The sequence below is a fragment of the Mercenaria mercenaria genome, chromosome 8 (assembly GCF_021730395.1).
Source record: "Mercenaria mercenaria strain notata chromosome 8, MADL_Memer_1, whole genome shotgun sequence".
Taxonomy (NCBI): domain Eukaryota; kingdom Metazoa; phylum Mollusca; class Bivalvia; order Venerida; family Veneridae; genus Mercenaria; species Mercenaria mercenaria.
This window is the reverse complement of record NC_069368.1, coordinates 12,845,594-12,872,295: the sequence shown is the minus strand read 5'-3', so window position 1 is coordinate 12,872,295 and position 26,702 is coordinate 12,845,594. Positions and strand designations below refer to the sequence as shown.

General features: G+C 33.8%; 1 protein-coding gene across 2 annotated transcripts in view; it reads left to right on the top strand.

Annotated features, from left to right (window-relative positions):
* The first annotated feature begins 5,836 nt into the window (after positions 1-5,836).
* LOC123523033 (AT-rich interactive domain-containing protein 3C-like) overlaps positions 5,837-26,702 on the top strand; it is a 32,537-nt gene continuing 11,671 nt past the window's right edge. The window contains exons 1-3 of one of the 2 annotated variants that reach the window (XM_045300617.2): positions 5,837-6,053; positions 7,286-7,834; positions 14,403-14,475. In XM_045300617.2, the coding sequence (XP_045156552.1) occupies positions 5,964-6,053; positions 7,286-7,834; positions 14,403-14,475 (712 nt within the window). In that variant the 5' untranslated portion in view covers positions 5,837-5,963. The remainder of the gene's footprint in view (positions 6,054-7,285; positions 7,835-14,402; positions 14,476-26,702) is intronic. The other variant, XM_045300616.2, reaches the window with a different exon arrangement.

The window sequence follows — 26,702 nt, the reverse complement described above, 5'->3', positions numbered from 1 at the left end:
AAGAATATAAATTTTCTACATTATTTCAAAAGCGTTGCATTGGTTTACTACTTTCTGCACAATATTTTTTGGTAATTTATAAGTTTGTACCACTAGTCATTTTCAGTGTACTCACTTTTTATGGAGTTTTAAGAGAAAATATTCTTCACCTAAAATGTGTGGGTTACTGCCTTTAAACTATCTGCTTTGATTAGTTTGATCAATGATTCATAAATGATTGTTTGAAACATAAATTAACTAAAAATCAAGCAAGTAATCAACATGGTCCTTTTAGTACAATCAAACCTGTGTCTTTGGCCTTATATTAGCAATGTCGCGAAGTGCGAGAGAAATTTGTAATATTTACTCTACTAACCTAAAACCTAGCTTTCATTTTTTTGATAAGCTTATAATTAGTTTTTTGGACAGTATTACTCATATATTGGCTATTCAGCTTTGCCTCTCTCCAAATTTTGGAGTTGCTTTTGAATTTGCACACGGCACTAGTTTTTTCTAGGGAAGAGATGAGATATATTCGGTATTTAGGCCAGACAACATCTAAAATTTTACAGAGATTTTAATACAGAAAATTCAAAGATATTTGTTACAAAAGAGGAATAAACTGTAGAAAACTAACATTGTTGTTCAAAAATTAATTTAACTGTTTCTAGTGTAGCAAAAAGGAAAAATAGTCACGGGTCGCTACAAGCAATGTTTCAAACAAAACACAATTCAACAACTTCTCAGGAGTCACTCGACCTAGAATGAGTATATGGATTGGAGACTCCTGCAATATGAGCATACATCGCATGAGAGACTAAACTTTCCACAATCCATCTAGGTCCAAACTGTAACTCTGTTTCAAACCAAATGTCTATATAACCTTTATAACTGCTGTCTCGGACTTGAAACCTAACAATGATTTGTCTTAAACCTCTGTTTCAAACCTCGTCTCAAATGGTAAGTACAGCACTATAACCTTAAACCAACAGCTTTTACTACGACCTGGACCAAGAGAATAAGATATAATCCAGAGGGCCAAGCAAGCACGAGACAAAACCGCAAGTATGAGGGAACCTCACCAAGTTATCTTCACCAAAGTCCCAGTAATAATAGTGGCTTCATTATTTATCATTTTTCAACAAATTTTCCTCAATCTTTACTCTTAGAATACTATAGACGATCTACTAGATGTGCAAAGTGTATTTATATGCCTATATAGGGTAAACTGTGTACGGATATACCTCTGACTTTTACGTAGGTCATATCTACCAATATTTTAGATACTATTTTAGCAGTAAATACTTACAAATGGAACTTGATGTGTACACTGAAGTACAATTACCAATTTCTAATGATATCTGAATCATAAACTACTTATATTTTTACTGTTTTAAACTTGTTACAGCCTTTGATATTTTGCAAAGTTGTTAAACAAATCAGACGAACACCAACTTTGATTCAGCAAAAGGCATGTCAAGCACTTGTATTCCACTTCCACAAATTCCACTTGTAACGATATCCCTTGTACCAATATACCACTTGTAACTATGCTGTGGTTGCAGTCCCGACTCAAGCCTTCTATATTTCCTTTACTTTGACTCCGGATGTACCCATAGCGCATGTAACTATATTTCAGATGTAACAATGTGCTTTTCAGGTCCCCAATGCATTGTTTTTCTGTTTAATGAGATAATTATGGTTTGCGAGACGGTGTGAACTCATGACAATGACCGGTGCTCAGACGATTACGGGTAATTGAACAAATTATCACACTAACAATTCAATGAATTGAAAGTTATTTTCACACATTTACAGCTAAATGCTTTTTGCTGGACGAAAAAATATTTGAGTAAATATTTAAACTATTAAATATTATATTATATTATAATACTTTAAAGTAAATTGTACATGTTGTTCTCTTAATCAAGCACATCTTACCTACATTCGGTTTCGACAGACGCCAAACTCAACTTCGGGTGTAACGATATCTGGATGTAACAATATGAATTCTATGGACCCCTGAATATCGTTACAAGCGGAGTTTATTGTATTTTTTAATTCTGTAAATCGCACATAAGTTATTCAACAAAAAAATTATAGGTATCGTAATTGCAAGCTGTAGTCGGATGTTAACTTACTAAAAGGTGCATGCTAAAAATTGTCAATAATCAGGTACTATGGGGACCTGATAAGCAAGAAAAAAATTCAGAAAAGCTTAACTAAGTTTTAGGTATGTATACAGTATGTTTTTAAAATAGTATGGATAACAAGAATAACTGGCATGATTTTCCAGGCATGATTGTCATGCGTACAATGAAAATAATCTGCATGACCATCGTTTGAATAAAGAAAAGCACAACTGTCATGCAGATAAAAAACATTATCGGCACGACTGACATATTTATGTGAACTGAAGTGGCTTGGGGTCCAGTAATCAATATACATGTACTATTATGTACTATATTACCAGTGTATAAGGTAACTGCTGCTAAAAGTAATGATTATTACTGTCATAGAGTTGCCGTTATTCATTTCTTTTGTAAATATTTTATTTAAATTAGCTCTCACATGGGTCTGATGCATACTGAATATGAAATTTTAACAGCGATTTCCGGTAGTCACTGTTATTTATTTACTAATGCAGTGACAGTAAAACAAAGTAAACAATTCATGAGCACAATCCAAATACTATAGAATACATTAAGTTTATTATTTCAATTCAACAGTCCTGAGAAAAACAAAAAAAGCTTCCGATTAAGGCGTACAAATTGCTATTTATTATTTATCGACTTTGCGTTTGTATTTCCAGGCCTCGACCTTAGCGGTGGACCGTTGGACCGACGCAACCAAAATATCGGCAGGTCCACTAACTATCAAAAGTTGGGTAGACCGACGGTCAACCAATTTTCAGTCACGGTCTGCAAATAAAATAAAACCCTTAAGAGTAAACAAATAGGGGGGGGGGGGCGGGGGGGAATCGTACCCATATCGACGAATTCACAAAACGAAAGTTGATTTTGCCTTAAGTACGGCATTCTACCGTTATAAGCATTGGCGAGTTAAAGTCAGGAGAGCACGAATGGACTACTCCACCGATCGGGCGAGTGGTTTTTACGTGGTGTTTACCAAATTGAGAAATTACATCAGGTAAAATTACCTGGATTGACTGGAATTTACCCGCGAATCGTAAAAATATCAAAACGTCATGCTGGTAATTTTCCATTCCACAAGCACGTGCGCCCTATCGTAATGTCTAATTTACATCGCGGTTACTTTTGACACAAAAAACGCGCGTAGTGCATTCATTTTTTAATAAAAATCGATTTAAATTTTCAACACCGCTTGAGAACTAATACAGTTTTAATTCTATAACAATTTTAATAAGATATCGACAGGAGGGTAGGCAAAATTCTTTAAAAACGATCAAATTTTCATATAACGTTCTGTAAAATTTCAAACAGCGCGATCTTGATTATTTATTTCTTTCTTAAAGTAAATAAACGGTACATACTATGGTAATAAAATTCAAACTTTTGACCAGAAAGTACAAAAATCACAATTAAAAAATCTTAAATAATGAAAAAGCGGCAGCAATTTAAATACATGGAGTAAACAGATTTCTGTTAGCGCGGCAGAATAGGTTACGTGACCTAACGAACGTAAATAGAAATGTGGTTTTAAAATAAAGCAGTATGATGTCGTTGCGGTTTTTAGTAAGTTTTAAATGATTCTTTGTATATGTGTATTTTTTGACACAACACTTTGTTAGATATTCTTCTCAAACAATAATGTAAATTTCTTGAGGGCAAATAGGTCACAGAGGTAGGACATCCACTATCATCGTTCACGGTTTGACACATTTACATGTCAGTTTATTCGGGATATTGCACATTCGCTTTTAAAAAATTAAAGAAAAAACTTTTTTACTGATTTCTTCTCAACAATTAAAAGAATCGAGAAAGTACGATCAGACAGTGAAGTGTCACATGGCGCGAAAACATGACGTAATGCCATGACAATCTCGGGGAAACTATACCACTTTGATCTCCGCTTCAGATGCCACAATAACCGACACACTTCTTTTAGCTCTTTGAGAGGGTGTTAACTGAAGATGAAAACAAGGCCAATTACTTAGTTTATCATCAGAATAATTACCGATAATTAATTGTTCATGTTTTCTTTTTCACTTTCAACACGGGTCGGGAGGATGATGATTATTGTGTCCATATTTTGGGACACTTTTCAAAATAATTATTTTTCTGGATAACAGATTGCTACTGTCTTCCATTTTTAATTATTTTAGAAATAAGTCCTGTTGCTTTGAGTCATATGAAGTTATGACGTCTACAACATCAAACTTTATGTGATAGAATTGGAGGTCCACTAGAGTCTGAGCAGGTCTACTAGATTTTAGCAGTTGGTGGACCTGCTGGCAACTGCTGAAAAAAGTTAAGGTCGAGGCCTGATTTCCCCCCGGAGATTAAAAAATTATAAATACTTTTGTTTCCTGTCGCTTACAATGTAGTAAGACGGCAAGAAAAATACGAGAGCATACTCATCTCCCGTTTTTAAAGATAAAATATAATCTCCTCTTTGTAAATACTATTCTCAGTATTCATATTGATTACGGACCTCTAGACAGCCCTGTACTGGTTGTCTAGAAGTCCGGTTACCGGACCTCTAGACTATGGGTGTAGACATCCGGTTACTGGACACCTAGCCACTGCCTATGCGAATAGCCTTTGCCAAATCAAAAAGCTATAAAAATAAATAGATCAGCAAACTGAAAGGCATATAGAGCAAATCTTGCCAACATCACATAGGAACTGAATGAGATCTTGTTTTACCAGTGTATAAAACAGACAACAGAAGGATACAAATTTGTGTCATGAAAAACACTCTATCAGATTGTTTGTTTATAATGATAATAGTGTTTTTTAATGTTATAAGTATTTTCTACACAGGGAAGGAATGAATTTATGATTGGAAATCTAAGAAATCAATTAACAGCTGTCGTTTGAAAAGTGGACCCCGATTCGGTTTATTACCTGCCGGCCGTATCGCCATTGTAATACTTTAATAAGCGTCTGTTGATTTGATAACGAGTGATCACGTCAGCAAACGCTTCAGTAAGATAATGTGGTGACACGAGCTAACGCAAGATTATCTCCTGTTGCCATTCTGTGTATTTTACACTTCTTTCGCCAAATCAACCACATTATTGAAATCTTTTGTCGCATAAGCAGTGCCTATGTAATCATGAACTTAAAGCTACATTGAAGTAAAGCTTCTTCTTCCAAAAAAACGTCTACAAAGCTGAAGAGAATGAAAACATCAGTACGCATGATGGGTGGGGTACGGCTTACTAAGAAACGTGAACAGCTCTTTTACTGCTTTTGAAAAAGTCAGACAAATATAACAGAGAATAACTGGCCAGTTGAAAGTGTATTTCTCTGGGAATTTAAATTACCTGTAGTTTCTTCCAATAAAGTGTGTCACTTGTGACTTTTTCGCCAACTTTTGCGTAATTTTTCACGATTGTTTTCTTGAAGGAGGTCGCCATCTTTTATAATCTCTAAATCAAAAACTTTATTATACAACTTGTTTATTCTTAAATGTTGACATTATTTAGCTCATAGTTTAGTCTATAAAATATTATAAATTCGAATTTAAATGACAATAATGTTTTTTGTTTGTCATAAGTTTTATAAATGCTTTATCAAACTTAATCTTTATGCTGTGAACTTATGAATATTATACTCCGCCCATAAAGGCGGAGCGAACAACTGCAGCATTTGCGTTAGTCAAAAGATTCTATCAAAAGTCATAGTTCATGTTGATAATTCATTTTTCGTTAAAACAGTCACGTGCTTATTCCATTAATTGAAGAATCGGGATTGGATTATTGACTCCATTGATATAAAGTAAAAGAAAACGAAATATTACAATCATTTGCCTTGTGACGGGTTTCTTTTGCACACATGATTGTTGATCTATCAAAAAAATCTCTTGGAGTAGGAAAAATGTCCGGAGATGACAATAGTTTAGACGGAGCAGGAAGTGTTGCTAGTGTAAGATTTTATAATTATCTTTAATGAAATATGTTTATAAAATTTATACAATTTATAGCTCTATTAGTGATTTTTTTCTCTTGCTGCAACGTGATATCGTGATATTTTTTGTTGACCTAAAGTAAAGTAAACGTTTGTATTTTCAGGGTAATTTTTATATTTTATTTATTTATTGCTACAGAAAATAAAATAAAATAAATACAAGACAAAACATATAATTAATTATTTAAGATAGATAAAAACAATAAAAAGTATAATTCAATTCACCAGAGTAGATCTATTGTCATTTCAAAGTGTTGCGCATTTGCAATATTTATTGAAAAGGAAAATAATATTGGTCTTATTAGATCTTATTTATGGCTGGAATTAATAAACAAAAAAAATGCAAATATACATTTGCATCCATGTGTGCGAATGATAAATATATAACTCAAGTGTTCCCATATGATATATGGCATGAATGTTTACGGTAAGGAAAGTGTATCTTGGATAGTAGTTTGAGGAGGGTATAAACATAAACAACACTTTCATTAACGCTACTGATTAGCTTCCATGCAGTGCACGAGGTTACGTGCTAATTACTTGATTCACACAATACACATTAACTGTACTCTACTGTCTTACTGCAAGTACTGGAAATCCTAAAATTTGAAGTGGTACAATCGTGGCATTATGATTTAATTACTTTACAAAATTTAAGGTTAATAAAACGATGATGGGAATATTTTTAAAGTTGCTTTAAAGATACATACTTAAGACATCAAAAGTAAATTTTGTCACAGCTTATAAATTTTGTAATATCTGTCGGATTTATTATCAATATGATTTAATTCGCCTCTGACAATTAACAGTTGTTACGTTGAAATTGAGGACTGCATTTCAAATTGCACAATAAAATAACGCGTCCACAATAGACAAAAAGAAATTAATATGGGTAATTTAGCTGATTTGCAATATTGAAAACAAAATAAAATTATATTAATAATAAATAAGCTGATACAATTGCTATCATTTATTAATTTATACCCGTGTCCCGTCTTTGAGCAAATAATAAAACACTGATAAATAATAAAATACTCATAAGATTCATAAAATACATACATAATGGAAATCAGGAAAAAAAATCACAGCAGAATGCACATAATACTGCATGATACAGCACAAAGCGCTTGTGATAAAAGATATTTATTTCATATTCAAATTAAATGAAATTACTCCGGTTATCTTTACAGTCGAACGGCGATCGGCCACAGGACCGAAGTATGGAGTCTGACGCTAACGTTAGTGAAAACGGCGTTGACCACGTCAACGATGTCTCAATAGAAAAACTAGAGAAGCTTGATCCTTCAGATCGTGAACTTTACGAAAAACTCAAACTACAAGAGAAAGAAGAGAGACTCGAAATTGAACGAGAATTGAAAGCACATGAAGATGTTCTGTCACACATGAGAAAGCACAATGACATAAACAGAATTCGTGAATTCCGTCATTCGGAGAAAATTATGGACCAGGATTTTGGACAGGATCTGAGAGTGAATAAAAGTGAAAGAGAAAAACTCGAACGAGAGCGCGAGGATTATAAAACCCTGAGAGAAAATGTGTTGAAGGGGTATACGTCCCCGGCAATAAACATTTATAACCACCCAGCTTACTTGGCGGCCATGTCGGCGGCGACAGCAGGGTACCCTAGGTCCCAGACCCCCGAAAGTACCACATCCACAACCCCGCCATTAGGTGATGGCCCCTCACATCATTGGACGTTCGAAGAACAGTTCAAACAGGTAGGGTTTCTGGCACATTCAGTTTTCTTACTATGTTTTCATATTCTTACACTTGTGTAGCATATATAACTAGTGTCTTTATCGCCCTTTTATTATTTTTACTCATTCACGTATGAAATTTATTTTTTTATTCGTAACAGAATAGGAACTAATTCTTATAACATGTACACTGTAAAAGACTTTACAAAAGAAATGCTTATGACTGTGCTTACATTGCGTGGCTGACTTCCATAGGGCTGCGAGCCATGAAGCAGACGAGAACAGTTATACTATATTGATGACGATGACGATGATGATGATGATAGATATCGATTTTTGTTTGTACAGTTATGATAATCATCATAATCGTCTTCATCAATAACAACAACAACAGCACCACTTATTTTCAATCGTTAATCCGATTAACTCAATGAAAAGTAAAACTTCCTGCAGATCTGCCTTGTTTCTGAAATTATTGTTTTATCTGATAATATTTGACGAGGTTTTTCTGGTTTCTGTCAAGATTTTAAAATTTCTCACTTCTTTTTATCAAAAACTGCTCAAAACTGATGGTGAGTGATATAGATAAAATGGTGGCAAATAAAAATCATAGATGTAAAGATTTACTATGGATTACCAGCCGCATGGAACATGGATTATTATCATATATATATATTACGTATTACATTATGATTATTTTGTACATTACAAAATTCAGCTTAATTTATAATGCGATTTCTAGATAACATACTGTTTAAAAAGGGATATCAAACGCTGTTTGTAATTAAAACACATTAATGTTACTTAAGATTACACTTTTCATCTACAGAAATGAGAGCGAAAAAAAAATTTGAATATAAAATGCATGATAAATGGTTTTCTATGATATTATTTATTACTTAATATCATACACTACTATGCACAGAGCAGTACAGACGACTTTAAACAAACTGATACTGGTTATGTTATATGTTTTTGAACATCTACAAGAATGCCCCGAGAAATTATTTTCATTTTTTTTATTTTCTTTTATTTATTTCAATATTCTATTTTTTTTCCTACCAAACAAAAAAAATGAGTAAAATTGAAGAAGAAAAAAACTACCAAGTCTTACGTTTCAATGCAAAATAAAAATCATATTATGAATTAAAGTCTATTTTTTAATGTTTTAATTTGGCATATAATTAAAATATTTCGAGTGGCAGCATTACTCTTAAAAGATATTTAAAACAACAGGTGATTACACATAAATTACACAAAAACAAAGTTAATGTTTATGTTTACAAATCAGTTAAAATTCAGCATATATTAAGATCCAGGTATCGAGTCATTTCCATTGTGGAAACAAAACTTTTTTGTAGCTATCATGAAACTTTTGCCGGTGCACCGGTGCATGTGGCACATACCTATAGTTTACTTGTTCGAACAATATACGTTTAAAATGAATTAATATTTGGCCCTGTCTCGCTCCTTCTTTCTCTCTTTCTCATATGAAGCATTTAAAACAGTCTTCAAACAACTGCGTTTTTAAACTTTAGACAGAATTCTCAGCGGTGGCGGGGTATGGATTAATAAATAAAAAGCTTTCATGGTTTATACAAGTTTATAGACCTTACATGTTTTGAGCTATTTGTTTCAGATTAATTCTTTATCCTTAAGGGAATGGATTAAACGCTGATATGGCCAATCTTAGCTTTGTGATGTACCGTGTGTGTTTTATTTCTGTTCACTATAGAACTATAAGATGTCTCCTAAGAATAATTAGGGAGCTATCAATTATTCACCCATTACCTTCCAGCATTTATCATGAATCAATAAAAGAAGTATATCCCTTTTTGGTGCAGTTGCATTCGTACCAATGCAGTAAATTTTGTAATATATTGTCTGTAATAGCTTTGTACTTTTTGAATTTCAAATAATTTATTGCCTTCTCCCTAGTCGCATAGTCTCAGTACTGCTTCTCATGATAATCTTTTTTTTTTATTTTCCCAACATTAACATTAATGCATGATCGAGCCAACTAGCAGACATGTTATTTCTTTCGATGCACTTCAGGCACACTCAGATAGAGTCGGGGCCAGTATGCTATAAGCTTTTCAGGCAACCTTAAGGGAGATTCGGGGCCAATATGTTACAAGCAGTACAGATTCACTTAAAAGAGGGAGATTCGGGCCCAATATGCCATAAGCAGTTCAGCTTCACTTAAAAGAGGGAGATTCGGACCCAATATGCCATAAGCAGTTCAGTTTCACTTAAAAGAGAGAGATTCGGGCCCAAGATGCCATAAGCAGTTCAGCTTCACTTAAAAGAGGGAGATTCGGGCCCAGTATTGCATAAGCAGTTCAGCTTTATTAAAAGAGAGAGAGAGAGAGAGAGAGAGAGTCGGGGCCAAGACTGAACAAACACTTCATGCACCCTCAAGGGAGACTCGGAGCCATCATGTCATAAGCACTCCTTGAACTCGGAACCAAGACGACTGAAGGAAGCAAGCTTCCCCCCCCCCCCCCCACCCCCCTTTCATGAGCATTTACTCTTACGTAATGACGTTTGGTGTTTTACATCGTTGCTGTAGCTGTTAGGTTTCTCGTTGTTTTTTTTTTAACTAACACAAAACAAAATACCCAGACATTATTAATTGGAAACAGAAAAAATCTAAACATTACACGAGTAATTTGACATCACAAATCAATAGCTAATTTTCTTTAGGTCCTTTACCAGAAAACCATCTGCCATTTAAACACCTTCACGATATTGGAGAGATAAAAGACCCAAATCCAACTCCAATTGACTCAGATTTGTTAATTGGTTAAAATCATTGATTTTAAACAAATTTTCACCAATGTTTTGCAGGGTTTATAGGTTTTATTCCGATAGATGTTATTATATATAGTTCATTTCATTTCCGGCGTAAGGTGTTATTCAATGCTTGGTGCTAAATGAAAATGTTGGTCTATAAGCGGGCCCAAATAATGACCATTTACATAAAAATTGTATCAAAATCGATTTACAATTTATAATTGTGTGAAACCATTTACGCCTTGTAAAGTTTTATTTGTCTGTCATTTATATCAAACAATATAAGACTCTTGTCCCAATAAAAGTCCATGAATTAGAAATCAATGTTATCCGACAGTTACTATAAAATAATCATTCACGAGGTCGCGTGCGATGAATTCAGGAAATGAACATTCTAAACATTTAGCGGGAAATGTTTACTCTTGTCGCGTGCCGTTACATGTATTTTTGTTTGCTGTAAATAAACTGGCACTTCAAAGCTGATAACTAAAAATGGTTAAATGGTTTCCATTCACAATTTTACCGTGTAAGCGAAGCAAAAATAAGTAATTTAAAAAAAATCCACACACTTTTTTTCTTCTTCTTTAGACATACAGTTAACGATGAAATAATTTAACTAAGTAATAGATTTTATATTCTCAACAATGACAAAAATTCAGGTTTTACCAACTTAACTATTACGGACCTACGTGCATCTTCAGATCATCAAATACCTAATGTTTCAAATAATTTGTTTTATTAATTTTGCAATGAACATCAGAACTTCACTCCTGATAAATTATTTAGCCATTCTAACAAGGTCTCGTAGAATTTGGAGCAGTAAAATATTTGTTGTGGCCGCAATAAGTTTTCTAGTAAATCACCTCATGGACCACAAGGCAATTTCTAGTCGCAAGACCGTAGGATTTTTTTTTTTGTAAGGCAAGCGTTTTTTTAACGAAGCAGCATCTTTTTTCTGTTAACGCATATTACCAGGCCGCAAGGAATTTCAAGACGGACGAGGCGGCGCGAAGGTCATATCTCGCCAGTATCCTATTTTGATTAAGATTTCGACTGTCATGTAAACCTGACGAATTAATTAATAAAATCTTATTTTATGTCCGGCAGCAAAAGGTGTCAATGTTTATCTATTCTTACATCATGGACAAGAACCAATTTATGACTTCAAAAGAGGCAGGTAACAGTATTGATACTGATGACATATGTTCGATTATTAATGAACTTTCAACATATAATGGGCATAAAACAGTTCATAAACACGTTATAAAACAGAATTATGCGTCATAGCGCATTAAACAATAAAATATCTATTGTTAACATGTCATTAAGAGGTGTTGTCATGGCAGCCACCATGTCTAAATTTAGTACTATATAATAGTTATCATAAAATTCTAACGAACAAGATATTTGACTTTTTTCCGACATGAGCAGGAAAATAGCAGCAGTTAAAAAACTTAAATGAGTTTAAAATTGATACCAAGTATCAAGTCTGTTGCAACCGCATTACAATATAGAATAGAATAAAACAAAAATTTCATTTTGGCTTGTACATAGCACATCATCATACATATATAAAATATACAATTAAACGTACACGAGGGTAATTGAAACATTTCTACATCTTTAGTGTGTCCGCATTTCAAGAAAACATTTTTGCGTAATAATGACGTTGGCCTTCTTATTGAAAAATCTGACCAAAAATCTATTACCATGTTCAATAAGACAAAAGTTTTGAAATATTAGAAAAACCTAGCACAGCGACTTGCTAAATCTGCATAAATCTATTTAATTAAACAAAGCGAATATGATATAAAAGTGTTGATAGTGCATAAACCATGGACTGACAAGCGTAGTCTGTTGATATAGGGTTGATAACGACGTACTCTGTGACAATACGACATAAAATAAATCACCTATCCTTCAGACTGTATGTCGTCAAGTTTGATGAAAATCTGCAAACATGATTAAATACAATAATTAATCATTACGGGTACCTTACGTTGGCTGCCCGCTGATTAAAGACAATGTTTTAATGATTTAAGATTTTAAGCGATGAATTGTAAGATCATAATTTGTGAAGCGGTCTTAATGATAAAGTACATTATCAGTATTAGAACATTTCTATACAGTAAAACCTTAAGAAAAAAGACATATTTATGTACTTCTTAATTCAGATGTATCAGTTTTGTATTTCGTTTTGTTTTAATCAGTGGTGTATCATAGTTAACACGTTTGATTTAAATCATTTGTTGTGATTAAATACAATTAATATCGGATATATCGGTTCTGCTGATTGAATTTAGATTGCCAGAAAAAAAGCATTTTAATCAAAACATATTGTACAGTGTCTTGCCGAACGGAATAAAAAAAACCAGCAGCTTAGTCGATATTAATGTACGTTACAACTGGCAGGAACTTCGAAATGCAATATTGTCAAATTATGTTCAGTTGATTCTGTCGAAACTTTGAAGAAAAATGTTATGGTTCTTTCGTTAGATAATATATTTTATGTGGAAATGGATTCACCCGTGCCCCCAAATCTCCATTCTTCATCCATTCACAATTCATTCATGCATTTTTATTCAATGCTTCCTTCACTCGTTCGCTTATTTTTCTTTCTATCTTTTGTTTGTGTTTGCATTCATTCTTTTATATATTCTGTGTGCACTCATTTACCTACATACACTTGTCATGTAAATATATATTAGCCGTATATTCGAATTTTAAGAAATACGATATTCCTCATGTCCTCTGCCAAACAGAAGGAAAGCTTTCTTAATTTTTTTCATCTGTCAGATAAAATGAAATACAATATGATCAGTCTTTGAATCTCAATTTCTACTATCATTTTTAATCTTTCTAACAACATACAAAGCTTAATGGGTGTTCAAAAATTTTATCAATTTAATTCGTTTTGTAGAAATCGTAACCTTTCTGATAAATAAGTGGTAAAAAATGTAACCAAATACATAATTGATATTTAATCAGAATTTTATAGCGTGATTAATTCTGAATAATTTGAAAATGTGTTTGTACTTTAAAAAAGCGACCTTCAAATTTATCTTTTGAGAAACTTGCCCATTCAGGATTTCATTTAGATTACGATTTTCAAGTTTGAAGGCGTTAAAGATCAAATGAATTCTTGTGACACTGGACTGTACTATATACTTACTATATTTATATCATATTAGACCGTGACTGCCACCTGTCACCGCACTCACCACACTCACAACAACAACAACAACAATAACATCATCATCAATCATTATCATCATTATCATCATCATCATCATCAACAACATCAACAAACAATAATAATGATAATCATCATTATCATTGTTATTATTGATATTGTTATTATTATAACATTGGAAACATAACTGTCCGATGCGGTATCTTTCTGTAATAAACATTTTTTCAAAGACTATAAAATGAAACGAGACGATAACAATACCTTGAATTTCAAATTTAGTTTGTCAGAAACTTGCCTCACAACACGTCAGCCTGACAATTCCTGAGGGAATAAAGAACCGTTTATATTTTAACACTAGTAAGTCAGTACTGTGACGTAACAGTTGTTTATCAAGGAATGAACATCGATTAAGCAGTCTTCATTTAGATATGATCTTTAAAGTCTGTAGAGTTCATACGCCGCCAATTGAGACCAAGTGACCAAGCCGGTAATGTTCCTCATTCGGAATCAAAGTAATTAAACAGAGATTAAATACCAGAATATTACAAAGAAAAGATGTTAGTCGACAGTAAATATTAAAGAATGTACTCTTTTTTTCAGCTCTACGAAATCAGTGATGATCCGAAGAGGAAAGAATTTCTGGACGACCTGTTCCAGTTTATGCAGAAACGAGGTATGTACATATTTTAAGTGTCTAAGCAGCCTTTATACTGAAACAGAAGCATCTTACTTACTTTTCTAAGTCTGCGACTCAAGTTACTTCCGCTTAAGGTGATAATAACGTCATGAGTTGGACTACTTACCTGTCCAGTACACAGTAGTTTTAGATACCATCTGAACAAGTCCCTGTTTTGCCACTCAATGATAACTGTTATTTGATATTCAGCATCTTTGATTTTAGTCGAGCTGGAATCATAATGAGATTTATGTTTCAAGAAATTGACCACTTATATACATATATTGTGTACGTCAGTAGTGTGTTACTACGTGTTTACGTCATCAGATGCCACAGACACCATGTCCTAATCAGGTTGTAAACTAGAAAGAAGACAGAAATATAATTTGTAAGACCTAAGTGTATGACGAAAGAAAGAAAACAGAAGACATTTTTGACGCTGCAATACGCATGATAAAAAGAATGAAAGCCACACCCTCTTTTCTGCATAACTCTAAATTAACATGGCATTTTGTCAGCACAGACATTCTATCATTTCTAAAAATACAGGGCTTTTTGTCGTACATTTACCCCCACTTAACTCCAGTAACCAACTGAACAAGTTTCCCTTTTGATCAGTCAGTAGAATTAAATATCAATCCGCAATTGTAATTTTGTGATTAATCTATTTAACAGCGTAGAAAATTACAATTGCACCGTGTTTTCTTCTCAAGGTATAACTACCCACTTAAATTGATAAGTGATATTAAAAGAATATTAAGATATAACATCATCTAAATTAACTTATTTATTGTCTTGGCCTTCAAAGAAACTGTGATCCGATACTCTTATTTGATACTTGTATTTTTTTAAATTCAAAATCGCAAAATAAGAAAAATGTGTTAAAAAGCACGTTGGATTCCGTTTTATATTCGATCGAACTGATAAATATCAAAAAAATATTTGCAATATTAAGGAGACCCGCGTAGAAAACCGAAAATACGACAGTAATTATTGGCTATAAATAGATCAGTGATACGAACGACTAAATTTTGTGAAACGTCACTACGCTCAGCGTCCTACGCCACCATCATTATTTTTAAGCGCTTCTAATTTATTCATGCATGTGTACATACGTTATAATGTATTTGTTTTAAAAATACGAACGTACGATAATAACTTCTAAACGTTCCTGCCGACTGCTACGCCAATGGCGCAGTCTCGAGTACATATTTTTAAGTATCTATTGCGAAGTGAGGCAATTTGGAGACAGTCACCCATTCATTAAAATAAGATCCGAGGCAGTCTGAAATAATTCTTTGACTTATTTATGATTTTGGCAACGGAATCATTAAAATTTTCAAGCATTGCAGACAACCACACACAAATGTCAATATTCACACAGACGTTTTGAAGTAAAAATATCATTTTCCACTTTGTCGAAATCTTTCCAAAGTATTCGGCAGTTTCGTAAAACAAGGGTTGAATTGCTCCGAATTGTTCATCATATATTCATCACAGAATCCATAACCAGTTATCACCTTCGTATCGTGACAGGTTATAGCCCATATCTAAGATGGATCAGAATAGAAATCTTGATTTCTCATATATTCTCATAGAATGGTAACGAGACTTCACGTGAAAAGTTGACAGCAACTTTGATACGAGGGAGCGATCTGACCCAATCTTTATAGAATCTTTATAGGCATCATCAACCCCCTTATCTCTAATATTGCTTGATACTTGGTGGATTAAGAATGAAATAAGATGTCAGTTGAAACTAACAAATACACCATGAAGCTGGAAGTTAATACGCAGATTTAGATATTTGGTAGATTATGACGAAAGATAGCCCAAAGATTATGGAGATATTAAAACAATGATAGGCGATACAATCGGCCCCACACGGCCGCAAGGGTGGGTTTTCTGCGATAAATCGACGGTATTCTCGTAAATTCAAAATTTGTTTATGTCTTTGAAAGACAATGAGATATACGGAAAGAATTAATGTAACTTTTGATTTGAGATTTGTGGAAATATTTGGAATGATTCAATGATGGTGGTAACAGATACTCTGATGAAAGGAAGCATATCACAACTATATGTTTTAAAACAGTATCTGTTTTATTTATTCTGGAGAACCATCATATGATTGATGTAAAGATAAGATATTTATATACATTAAACGTTTGCAGTGACACATATATTAACATTTGAACATTTTTTTGTAGTAACTCAGTCATTATTATAAACATTTGGTCAGAGCCATTTCACAAGGAAAACAATTTACGTATGAATAACGTTGTAGAAATGATACGTTGCACTACTATATGAGCCGTGCCATGGGAAAACCAACATAGTGGGTTTGCGACCAGCATGGATCAAGACCAGCCTGCGCATCCGCGCAGTCTGGTCAGGATCCATGCTGTTCGCTAACGGTTTTTCTAATTGCAGTAGACTTTAAAAGCGAACAGCAAGGATCCTGACCAGACTGCGCGGATGCGCAGGCTGGTCTGGATCCTTGCTGGTCGCAAACCCACTATGTTGGTTTTCTCATGGCACGGCTCATATATGAATATTGGCAAAGAAATCAGAAACCGTTTATACATCTGTACTTACTGGAAGAAATTAATAAAATGATTTCTTGTGTAAAAGATAAACATACAGACTTGTACATAATTATTTTGTATTTGATTGCAATGCCCTGGTGCTCCGGTTGCAGAAAATGTTTCTCATTCTGCTCAACCTCCACCTGCTGGCTCTGCAAAATGTAGTAATGGCCAGGATACCAAGTCGTCCGTTTGTGTAAAAATCTTAAGTCTATTTCAAATGCTCGAAGCGCCTGGATATTACATTGTCCGTTTGTAAAGACAGCGGGCCATGCCAGACGTAATCACGGACCTACTCTAAACCCCTGGATGTTCAATCTTCCGTTTGTAAAGGCATCGGGTCAGGCCCATGCATATTCCATGTAAACGGGACAGGCCAAACACAGTTATAGACATATTCTAAGCGCCTGAACATTCCATCACCCGTTTCTGAAGTCAGCGGATCATGCCAAACGCAGTCATGGACTTTTCCAAAGCGCCTCCATGATGGAAAGCGATCACCGGGGAAGTAATGAACGATGGAATGTACCGCGTTACGCTTCGATACAATTCCGAATTTCACTAATCATATCTAGAAACTTGATATTTAATGTAAGAAAAAGAATGAATGTGATGAAGCTAGGAATTCTGGAAAAGCCGAGATTATGGAGATCGGAATTTCATCAGCCCGCGTCTGCCACATAATTAGATTAAAACTCAAGATTTCGGCGTGCAGTTGGCATGCGATTTCACTTCCTGGGAAGTGCCTTGCACATTAATTATATGTCTGATTAACGTAAGTGAAATGATATTATATTGTAGATTCTTGCAATTAATTTCAAGTGATATACAAAAAAAATTCTCAAAACAAAACGTAATTCATATTTCGGCACCTGTCGAATCAGTTGCAAAACAACAAGCGCTTTGTTTGTGATACCTCAGAATAAGAAGAGCTCGCAGAATCTTGTAAAAAATGTAAGAAAAAAAATGCGGAAGAGAGCGGACAAACCCTGTTTTTTAAAATGTTATTTGCAATATTTATGTCCATTGGAAATAAGTGTGTTATACAATGCAAATTTCCGCCATTCGTTAAAATTCAGCATGCACAAATGCCAACGTCATCTTCAAAACACTCATGTCCGTGATTAAAAAGAAAATGATCCGTGTTTAATTCATTTCATGATTATTTATTCTAGTGCTTGCCTGGCCGAAAAAAAAATGGCACTATGTTATGGAACGTTATCTCGCAGTATCATTCTTATGAAATGGATTTTTTTTCCACTGAAAAAAAAATCAAGAAGGGGGTAGTTCAACATTTCTAGACATGATATTTCATTGTTTTTGCTATGGATTATTCCAAGAGGGTTTATAAACAGCGATTGTCTGCCAGCCAATTTTCTTTATGCGGTATTAATGAACATCGTATGAGGTATCGTGACATCTTTGATGAATGTGGAACCATTCGGAGATTTTAAACCATAACCCGTCAATAGCACTTTCTATACTCCACATTGAAGAGTTCCATTGCGAATGGAACCAATTAATTCCGCGCTGAACGCCGTGGGTATATAAAAACAGCAACTGTCATAATTAAAATGATGTTGAATATTTATTTTGGATTTATGGATATCTTAAGATTTCATATGTTTGTTGGAAACCATATGCCGTGATCTGAAGAGTATGCACCGGGAATTTGGTGAAATAAAACATAAAATCTTAACCGACCCGTGGCTTCCACTCAGAAGCATTAGAGTAGGGCCGTACTAAATAATAAACATTATAAAAGTTAGATTTTATTTAATTAAGTGAAAGAATTTAGATACACTGGAGCACACATTTAATATATATATCCAGAAGAATTGACATCTGCCAAAACGAAAGGGTTCCTAATGGAATTTAATTTCATGGAATCTTACGCTAAATTCTAAACAATATTTACTGGCATATGAAACTGATTTAGAATTAGAGAAATATAATTTCAGCAACATTAAGAGAAATTATGGTACTACAAACGTCTGCTGAAAAAAGGAAATTGATTTAATTCACTTGAAATCCATAAAAGCTATCAAGAAACGCATTTTCATTACGCGAACATCCTTTTTGTGCTTCGTATATCAGAACTCTGAAGAGTGTTAAATGGCTCTTAATTCATTCTTTTAGAATTAAAAAAAGAGCAATATGTGATGAGTCAGATTAGAAAGAAATAGATCTGATGTTTTTTTCGTAAGTTGTAACAGCTAGTCAATAATATTGCAACAGTTAATGAAAGGAACAGACTACATAATTTCATTTAAGTTAAATATAAACTTGGTGCAAGCATTCAGTTTCAGAAGCTGTAAGCATAGGAATATCTTATGGTCTTACAGGCCCTCTTTTATCATGTATGCATATGGATGAGACTTTAATGAAGTATTAAATCTATAAAACCTGTAACAAGTTTCAACTTGGAACCATCTTGATTATTTAATGTTTGCTTCGTTACATTGTAAAATTGGCGAACATATAATATGATTAAACAACCAGTATTTTGTTGATAACTAGATCGCCATTCAATGACAATTACAAAACAATTAATAAAAGAATGAAAAAAGGGAAAAAAACTGCCCCAACAATTAAGCTTAATTGAAGACAGAAGTTATCAATTCCGGGACATATCCTAATTCTAAATTTGAATCCAATAATGCGAGTAAATCTTTCAAACAGAATTAGGAATGGACATTAATTGGTTAAATAATACTGATTTGGTCCAATACCATTTGTTTTTGTACCCTTAAAATCAATTTAAGTCAATTCAAATATGTAGTTTTATCATTTATAGTTGATATCGGATACTATCAGGTTAGATAATCTCTTATGTGATAAATCACTCGTAATGAACAACAGGGAATTACTCTTTTCATTCTATGAAATTGATATCATTTCAATATGAAATAATACAAATTTAGTATGGCAAAATGAGTTTGTGAAAAAGCGACCTTTATCAATCAAAAATGGCTTTTGTTCGAGAGCGGAAAGACTCCAATCACTGGTAGTTTTATTCGGATAATTTATTGTTTAGTTTTATTCGGAGAATTTATTGTTTAGCTTTATTCGAATAATTTATTGTTATTCAATAAAAGAATTTATCTGTATAAAAGCATTTTTAATTTTTAATGTTGCTTTTTATGAAAGGTAAAGAGGCACTTTAATTCATTTAATTGATGATGATATAACATTTTTTCCCATTATCATGCAGTTCAATATTTTTATTTATGAGTAAGCATAATATTTAGTATCAAAATTTAATTGACTATTTGAACTATTAGGTGATATTTTGTCTGAAAAATACATTGTATATGATAAAGTTATGTATCATACATTTGTCAAAAATTAGAAATTATACTATAGGGCCGGCATAGGGAGCAAGTCGATTCTTTCTTTGTCCGAAACACTGACTTTTACCAACCGTTTATATTATTTTGTTCTTTACTTTTTTGTTCTAGCAGCTGGAGACCATAAAATCTTTTTCTTTCGTCAATTTATACTAGTTTGATTGAATCCAGAAAGACGAATTTGCAAACGTTATTGGATAAGTGCATAGCCATCGACCAATGATTGTCGCGACAACATCTCTGTGACAAATATGACGCCTTCCCTACTTCCCTCCAATTACTTCAGTTTCCGATAAATCCCTTCGTCTTATTGACAGAAATTATATTCTGACCAAATATTCCGTACTCAAATCAGAATTTACTCGTACAAATCTCTTTGCGGCGGCTGCAATTAACCGTGAAGAAACTAATGCGAAATTATTGGTTGCGCACGCCGGGATGATGACATGTTAAGTACCCGGATAATACTCTCTGAACCGCCACGAAAAAATAACTGGCAAATTATTTGGTGTAGAAATTATTGCGTAATACTTGCAGACACTTTTATTGTTTAACGAGTTTAAGATAGAAATTAGTAAATACATTTGTAAATTAAATATTAGAATATATTTAATAGTTTCGACCTGTGCCTCATTTGTTATTCTAGACAAGTATTCCCCTCCCGTAGTGAATTCTTTGGCAGAAATAGAAAACGGGAATCCTTGAATCATCCGCGTTTAATGTCAGTACTTTTCTTCTGAAACATGTTTTTCGAATAATAAAGTGATTATCACATTATATTGAAGTATCTCTGCATATAAAATACAGAGGCGGATATTTCTGCCGTTTGAAGACGGCGAACCGTGTTATTTTATGTTCCATATTAATTGAGCATAAAGACGGTTGATTTGGAGCGCCCACTTGTATTCAATTTAACCTTATCACCGCAGTTGTTATCATTTGTCATTATAACACGTCTTTAAGATTATACAGAAATATATATTTCGTATATATATCTGATTTGATATATATTTATTTATTGTTTATTGCAAGCATTTGGAATAGCGCATGGTTCACATCAATATTTCAGAAGATTTTATGTACAATTATTGAATTAAGAGCATCTCTTTCTTTATAAGAAAATTGTTTATTGTAATTTAATTACTGCCTACCATAAAGTGACGTTTGATGTCCGCCAGATTTCCGTATAAACAATCATAAGAAAATTACCGAAATTATTATAAAATACAGGACAATAAAATGTTTTGTTCCAACTATGACATACGGACAACATATGTTTGCACAAATACACTAACTATACCACTAGGTGCAGTTTTGCTTCCTACATACGTCATATAACAATGTAAATTTTCAGTGCAATATAGTCGAGTGCAATAATTGAATAAAGCATAATAAACAAAATACACCGAATTGTTTCATAAGACATTGTCTACCGACGCGTTCAACATTACGGTTTTTACATTGACGTTTTAACCCTTACCCTGCTAAATATCTAAAATGGACCGGTCCATCATTCAATTTGGGCCATACCACTTATTATTCAAAGGGGTGTTCACTGAAAAATTACTGACTGAATAGCGAACAGTGCAGACCATGATCAGACTGCACGGATGTGCAGGCTGATCTTGGTCTGCACTGGTCGCAAAGGCAGAATCACTTGCCGCCAGCAGGCTAAGGGTTAACAGTATCATCTACGGAGTTATAGGCATAAATGATTATATGTGCCTGTCTTTGTAATAATTTATAATATTTCTAACTTAATAGAAAAATTGCACACGTATTTAAGTATTACCAGATAGGCAGCTTTTTCATACAAACGTCAAGTTCCTTGTGGTCAGCTGGGCATGCACAGAAAAGAACGGTTTATATTATTATAACGGATGTTTGCGTGTATAAAGCCAATAGCGGAAGCACATTAATAGATAATTAAAGCTACCATACTTCTATCTACATCAACAAATTAAACATTTTACGTGGAATAATAGTTAGTGTGAGGTTTGTAACTCACACAAGATGCTTCTGCTTTATAATAAATATATATGTTTTCACCAAGACATCCTGTTTTGTCTAATAAATAAAAACAATATCTTTTTAATCTAGCTAAATCACAAAATAAACATCCTCCGATTTCATGTTTGATCTAGGTTTAGTATAAACTCACGGCTTCTACATGTCGTAGAATCAGGCCTGAAAGAAAAGGTATTTGCTTCTGGTGGGCTTGTGCATCATCATTGGTCTTCAAAGGGTTTGGAGCATACGTAGTGAAGTTCCTTTGGTTGTTTCTTTTAACTGTATGTCCATCTTCAATGAAATCTAAATGATTTAGAATAAGTGTACTATTTTAGGCTGCTTGTGGGAGGTTGTTTGGATGAGCCGTGTAGTTATAAATACGAATATATTTCAGACTGTTCAGTCATCAGGATGTGTACTGATTCATAGCCTATGAGATGTATCATGGAAAGTGTTAGTAACATAGTGTCAGCTTATCAAAAAATCTAACCTCAGTGTCATGTATATCACTTGTGTTAAACTAGTCTTTTTGGCATATTTATTCAAACACTTCCCTTAGATTCAAATTTTAATACCCATTACTTATTTTGAAAACCTCTTTATTAGCCATTTGATACCTAATTGTTCCTTATTTTGTGAAAACCGCAAGTATTTCCCCAATAAATGACCACACCATTGTATGACCTGGGTTTATACACGTGCCATAGCCATATTCCAAATGACCATCGCCAAGCATTCACCATAAATAATCACACCGGTCAATTACCATAGGACAATTAAAATGTCTAGATAGATTTAATTTTATGTCTTCATAGGGTTCATATAAAGTCTTGTCAAACTTTAATGATCTTCAAAATGAAACCAAGAATTAATATACCCTTAAACACAAAAATTACCCGTTTGTGGTTGCAGAAAAAGAGAAATAAGGAATACGTCCCGTTACTATTAATACAATTGAAGATATGTTTGATGTAGCAGAATGAGAAAAGATAATTCAGGAATGCATCCCGTTACTATTCGTACAATTCAGAAATATGTATTATATTTTATAGCAAAATGAGTTTAGGTCCATGGCTTTGGCAATCCGTTGGGTTGTTTTCGGCAGGTTTTCGGTGTCTTACTATTGTTCAGTTGTGCTCACTCAAAGTCTGAAATTACAATCGTAGATGATTTCTTTTGACACTTTAACATCGTAATGCAGAAAACACAGCTTCTATTAATATATCGCAAGAATTGTTTATTCCGTGGCGGGACAACAGTTTATTTCAGAGTAAATATGAAGCATCACGTTAATCTCTCTGTAACAGAATTGCCAGAATGTAATGTTGGCAAGGTATTAGTGTCTTGCAAGGTATTAGTGTCTTGGAATATTTTGTACAAAATTATTCACAGTTTCCAGTAAACCGTGTCACTATGACATGGTGTCAGTCGATTCCATGGCCGATATCTGTGCAGAAATATTCATTACAATAACGGACATTTCTATCGGGGTGTAAAATGAGTAATTCTTGTAATAACGGTGCCAACCTAACCAAATTCCTGCAGATCCAACTCTAATTTGTATGGTGATTCTTAGTTAATTGCAACATTAATGAAAAACGAGCGAGTACCATTATACCAAACGCTTACCATGGTGTATTAACCGATCTTGTTACGTATTAAATTATAGGAAATCTGCTATATACAAACATTGGGTAATTCGGAGAAGGATTTCGGTAGGATCGAAAGTAATAGAAAATAATACAGTATAATCTGGTATGATCAAACACAGATGATGTAGAGATTTATTTCTACGTAAGATAATGATAGTGTTAACATTTCTGATAATGTTCGAGAAAGTCATTAGGCAATTAATAACACCGGGGGTCAATTATAATATCTTAATCAACAGCAATGTATAGAAATAGATCATCACATATATCAAGACGAGGTTATAAAGTCAAACCGCAGAACCGCAGTGATTAATTCATGAACGAATAGGTAATGCAGCATGGTGTGAGGCAAGGAAAGGTTTCTTGGAATTTGTACTGCAGGTTTTATGCGGGCGATATAGGCATTGCAACGGACACAAAAAGCGCATACAACATCAAAAATCAAGAAGCCAAACCAGTAGAAACACATGTTCAAGTGGCAGGTTTACAGACGATCTTGTATACTAGAAGAACATTTTCTTGTCATTACAATAGTGAAAGTTGAGTTTTAGGCAGAACATTCGGCCTGTTAATTGGGTAAAGGTTTCTTTAAAGGAGTGCTGTAATACTGTGACTAGCTAAAACGTTGAAGATTTCAAAAAATATCAGCAGAGGTATTACTTGTTTGTGACTTCATAATTCAAGACATTTTCTGTTTGAAAGATGCTTTAATAGAATAGTTGCACTCCCTGGAAGTTCACATATATTGAAGTTATTAACGGCTTGCTGTGCTAAAGATATTTTATTTTAATTTAAAAAGAAAACTAGTACATGTAACTCCAAAGATAGATCTTAGAATATATCAACAACACATTATGACAAATTTAGTTCTTTGTCTTGTTGCAAATACTAAGATCCCATGGGAGCTAAACTCAAAACTTTGACAAAGACAACTTCTCACACATTGACACTGTATGTTTATTATAGGTAGGATAGTACAATATTCAGGCCACCTTTCTCCAGCCTCAAATTAAATTGTTTTCAATTAGTTGAAAATGTAACTGCTCCAGGAATCGGATCAAAATACAAAACGTTCTTAGCAGTCTAGTCCAGGATAGGAGCACTCTAGTAATGCATTTAACATAAACTGTGACTTGAAATGGCAATAGAGGTTTGCATAACATTGAATCCTATTTACAACGACGTAAGTGAGTTTACTAAGCAAACACCTGACACTTGCTAGAATGACAAAAACATGACAGCCCTATCTTCACAGACGTATGTGAATTGATTTAACAAAATCATGAAGGCACGAATTAATATAAAAAAAAACCCACTCCACACAAGACAGTAAAATACCAAAGTCAAATAGGAAAAGTTTAAGCTGAAATCCAACCGGATTTCCGTCTTTGGATTCACGTATGTTCCACAAGACATTGACATTCCAGAGAAACCTTTTTTCTCCGCAGATAAACTTCTCGAAAATGTCTCTGAACGTATATTCTTCCTGAAATTAAAACAATATAATATCCAAACGTAAAAACAAGAAGACTGCTTTAATAGAATAGTTGCACTCCCTGGAAGTTCACTATGAAATTATATTCCGTGCCCACCAGCTACGTTTATCCCGTCTGGGGCTAATTTTGCCTGAAATTTCCCATCCAGAAGAATGATGTGCGTGTATTTGGTGATAAATTTTCAAGATTTCAGTCGGTATCATTCAATGCCAGAATCAATTTATTTTCCTATAATCCGTCATATCTCTTATATGGCCAACCAATTTAATTTCTTTGTATTTTATGTCATACCGAGGTGTCATTTTAATTTCGTTATTTCCCGGATACAGTCTTTGATACGGCACCAATATCCCTAGTGAAATACAAGAGCTCATCTTGTCTCTATAAATATAAATATTACTTTAATTTAACGGGTTTTGTTAATTGATAATGATGAGCTCGGGACAATGATAAGATAAAATGTCTCGGGAAATGAAGGGCCTATCATTTATACAGATAGATCTTTCAATTCCTTCGCACATCTTCCAAGTTTTCAATTTCTAGACATGTGGCATTTGTAAGTTATAAAGCATGGATTTGGTTCCGTAGGTAATTTAATTGTAACTCCCCAACAAATAAGAGAAAACTGTATTAAACTTTCCTTCCATGTATTTTTTTTTTGCACAAATACTCATGTTTACTTTTGAAGACATTGAGTCAAGTGATAAGGTAGCTGCTTCCGTTCTATCATTGGAAAATTCATATGAGCCGTGCCATGAGAAAACCAACATAGTGGGTTTGCGACCAGCATGGATCCAGACCAGCCTGCGCATCCGCGCAGTCTGGCCAGGATCCATGCTGTTCGCTTTTAAAGTCTAATGGAATTGGAGAAACTGTTAGCGAACAGCATGGATCCTGGCCAGACTGCGCGGATGCGCAGGCTTGTCTGGATCCATGCTGGTCGCAAACCCACTATGTTGGTTTTCTCATGGCACGGCTCAAAAGAAGTGCTTATATTGAATGCTACACATTTAGCTTTTGTTATTTTGAACTTTCAAACAAAGTAAAATTTATTTACAGACACAAACCAGATATTTACATGTAGCGTTATATATCTGTTTCATTTAAGGCAAAAACAAAGAAGAGAAG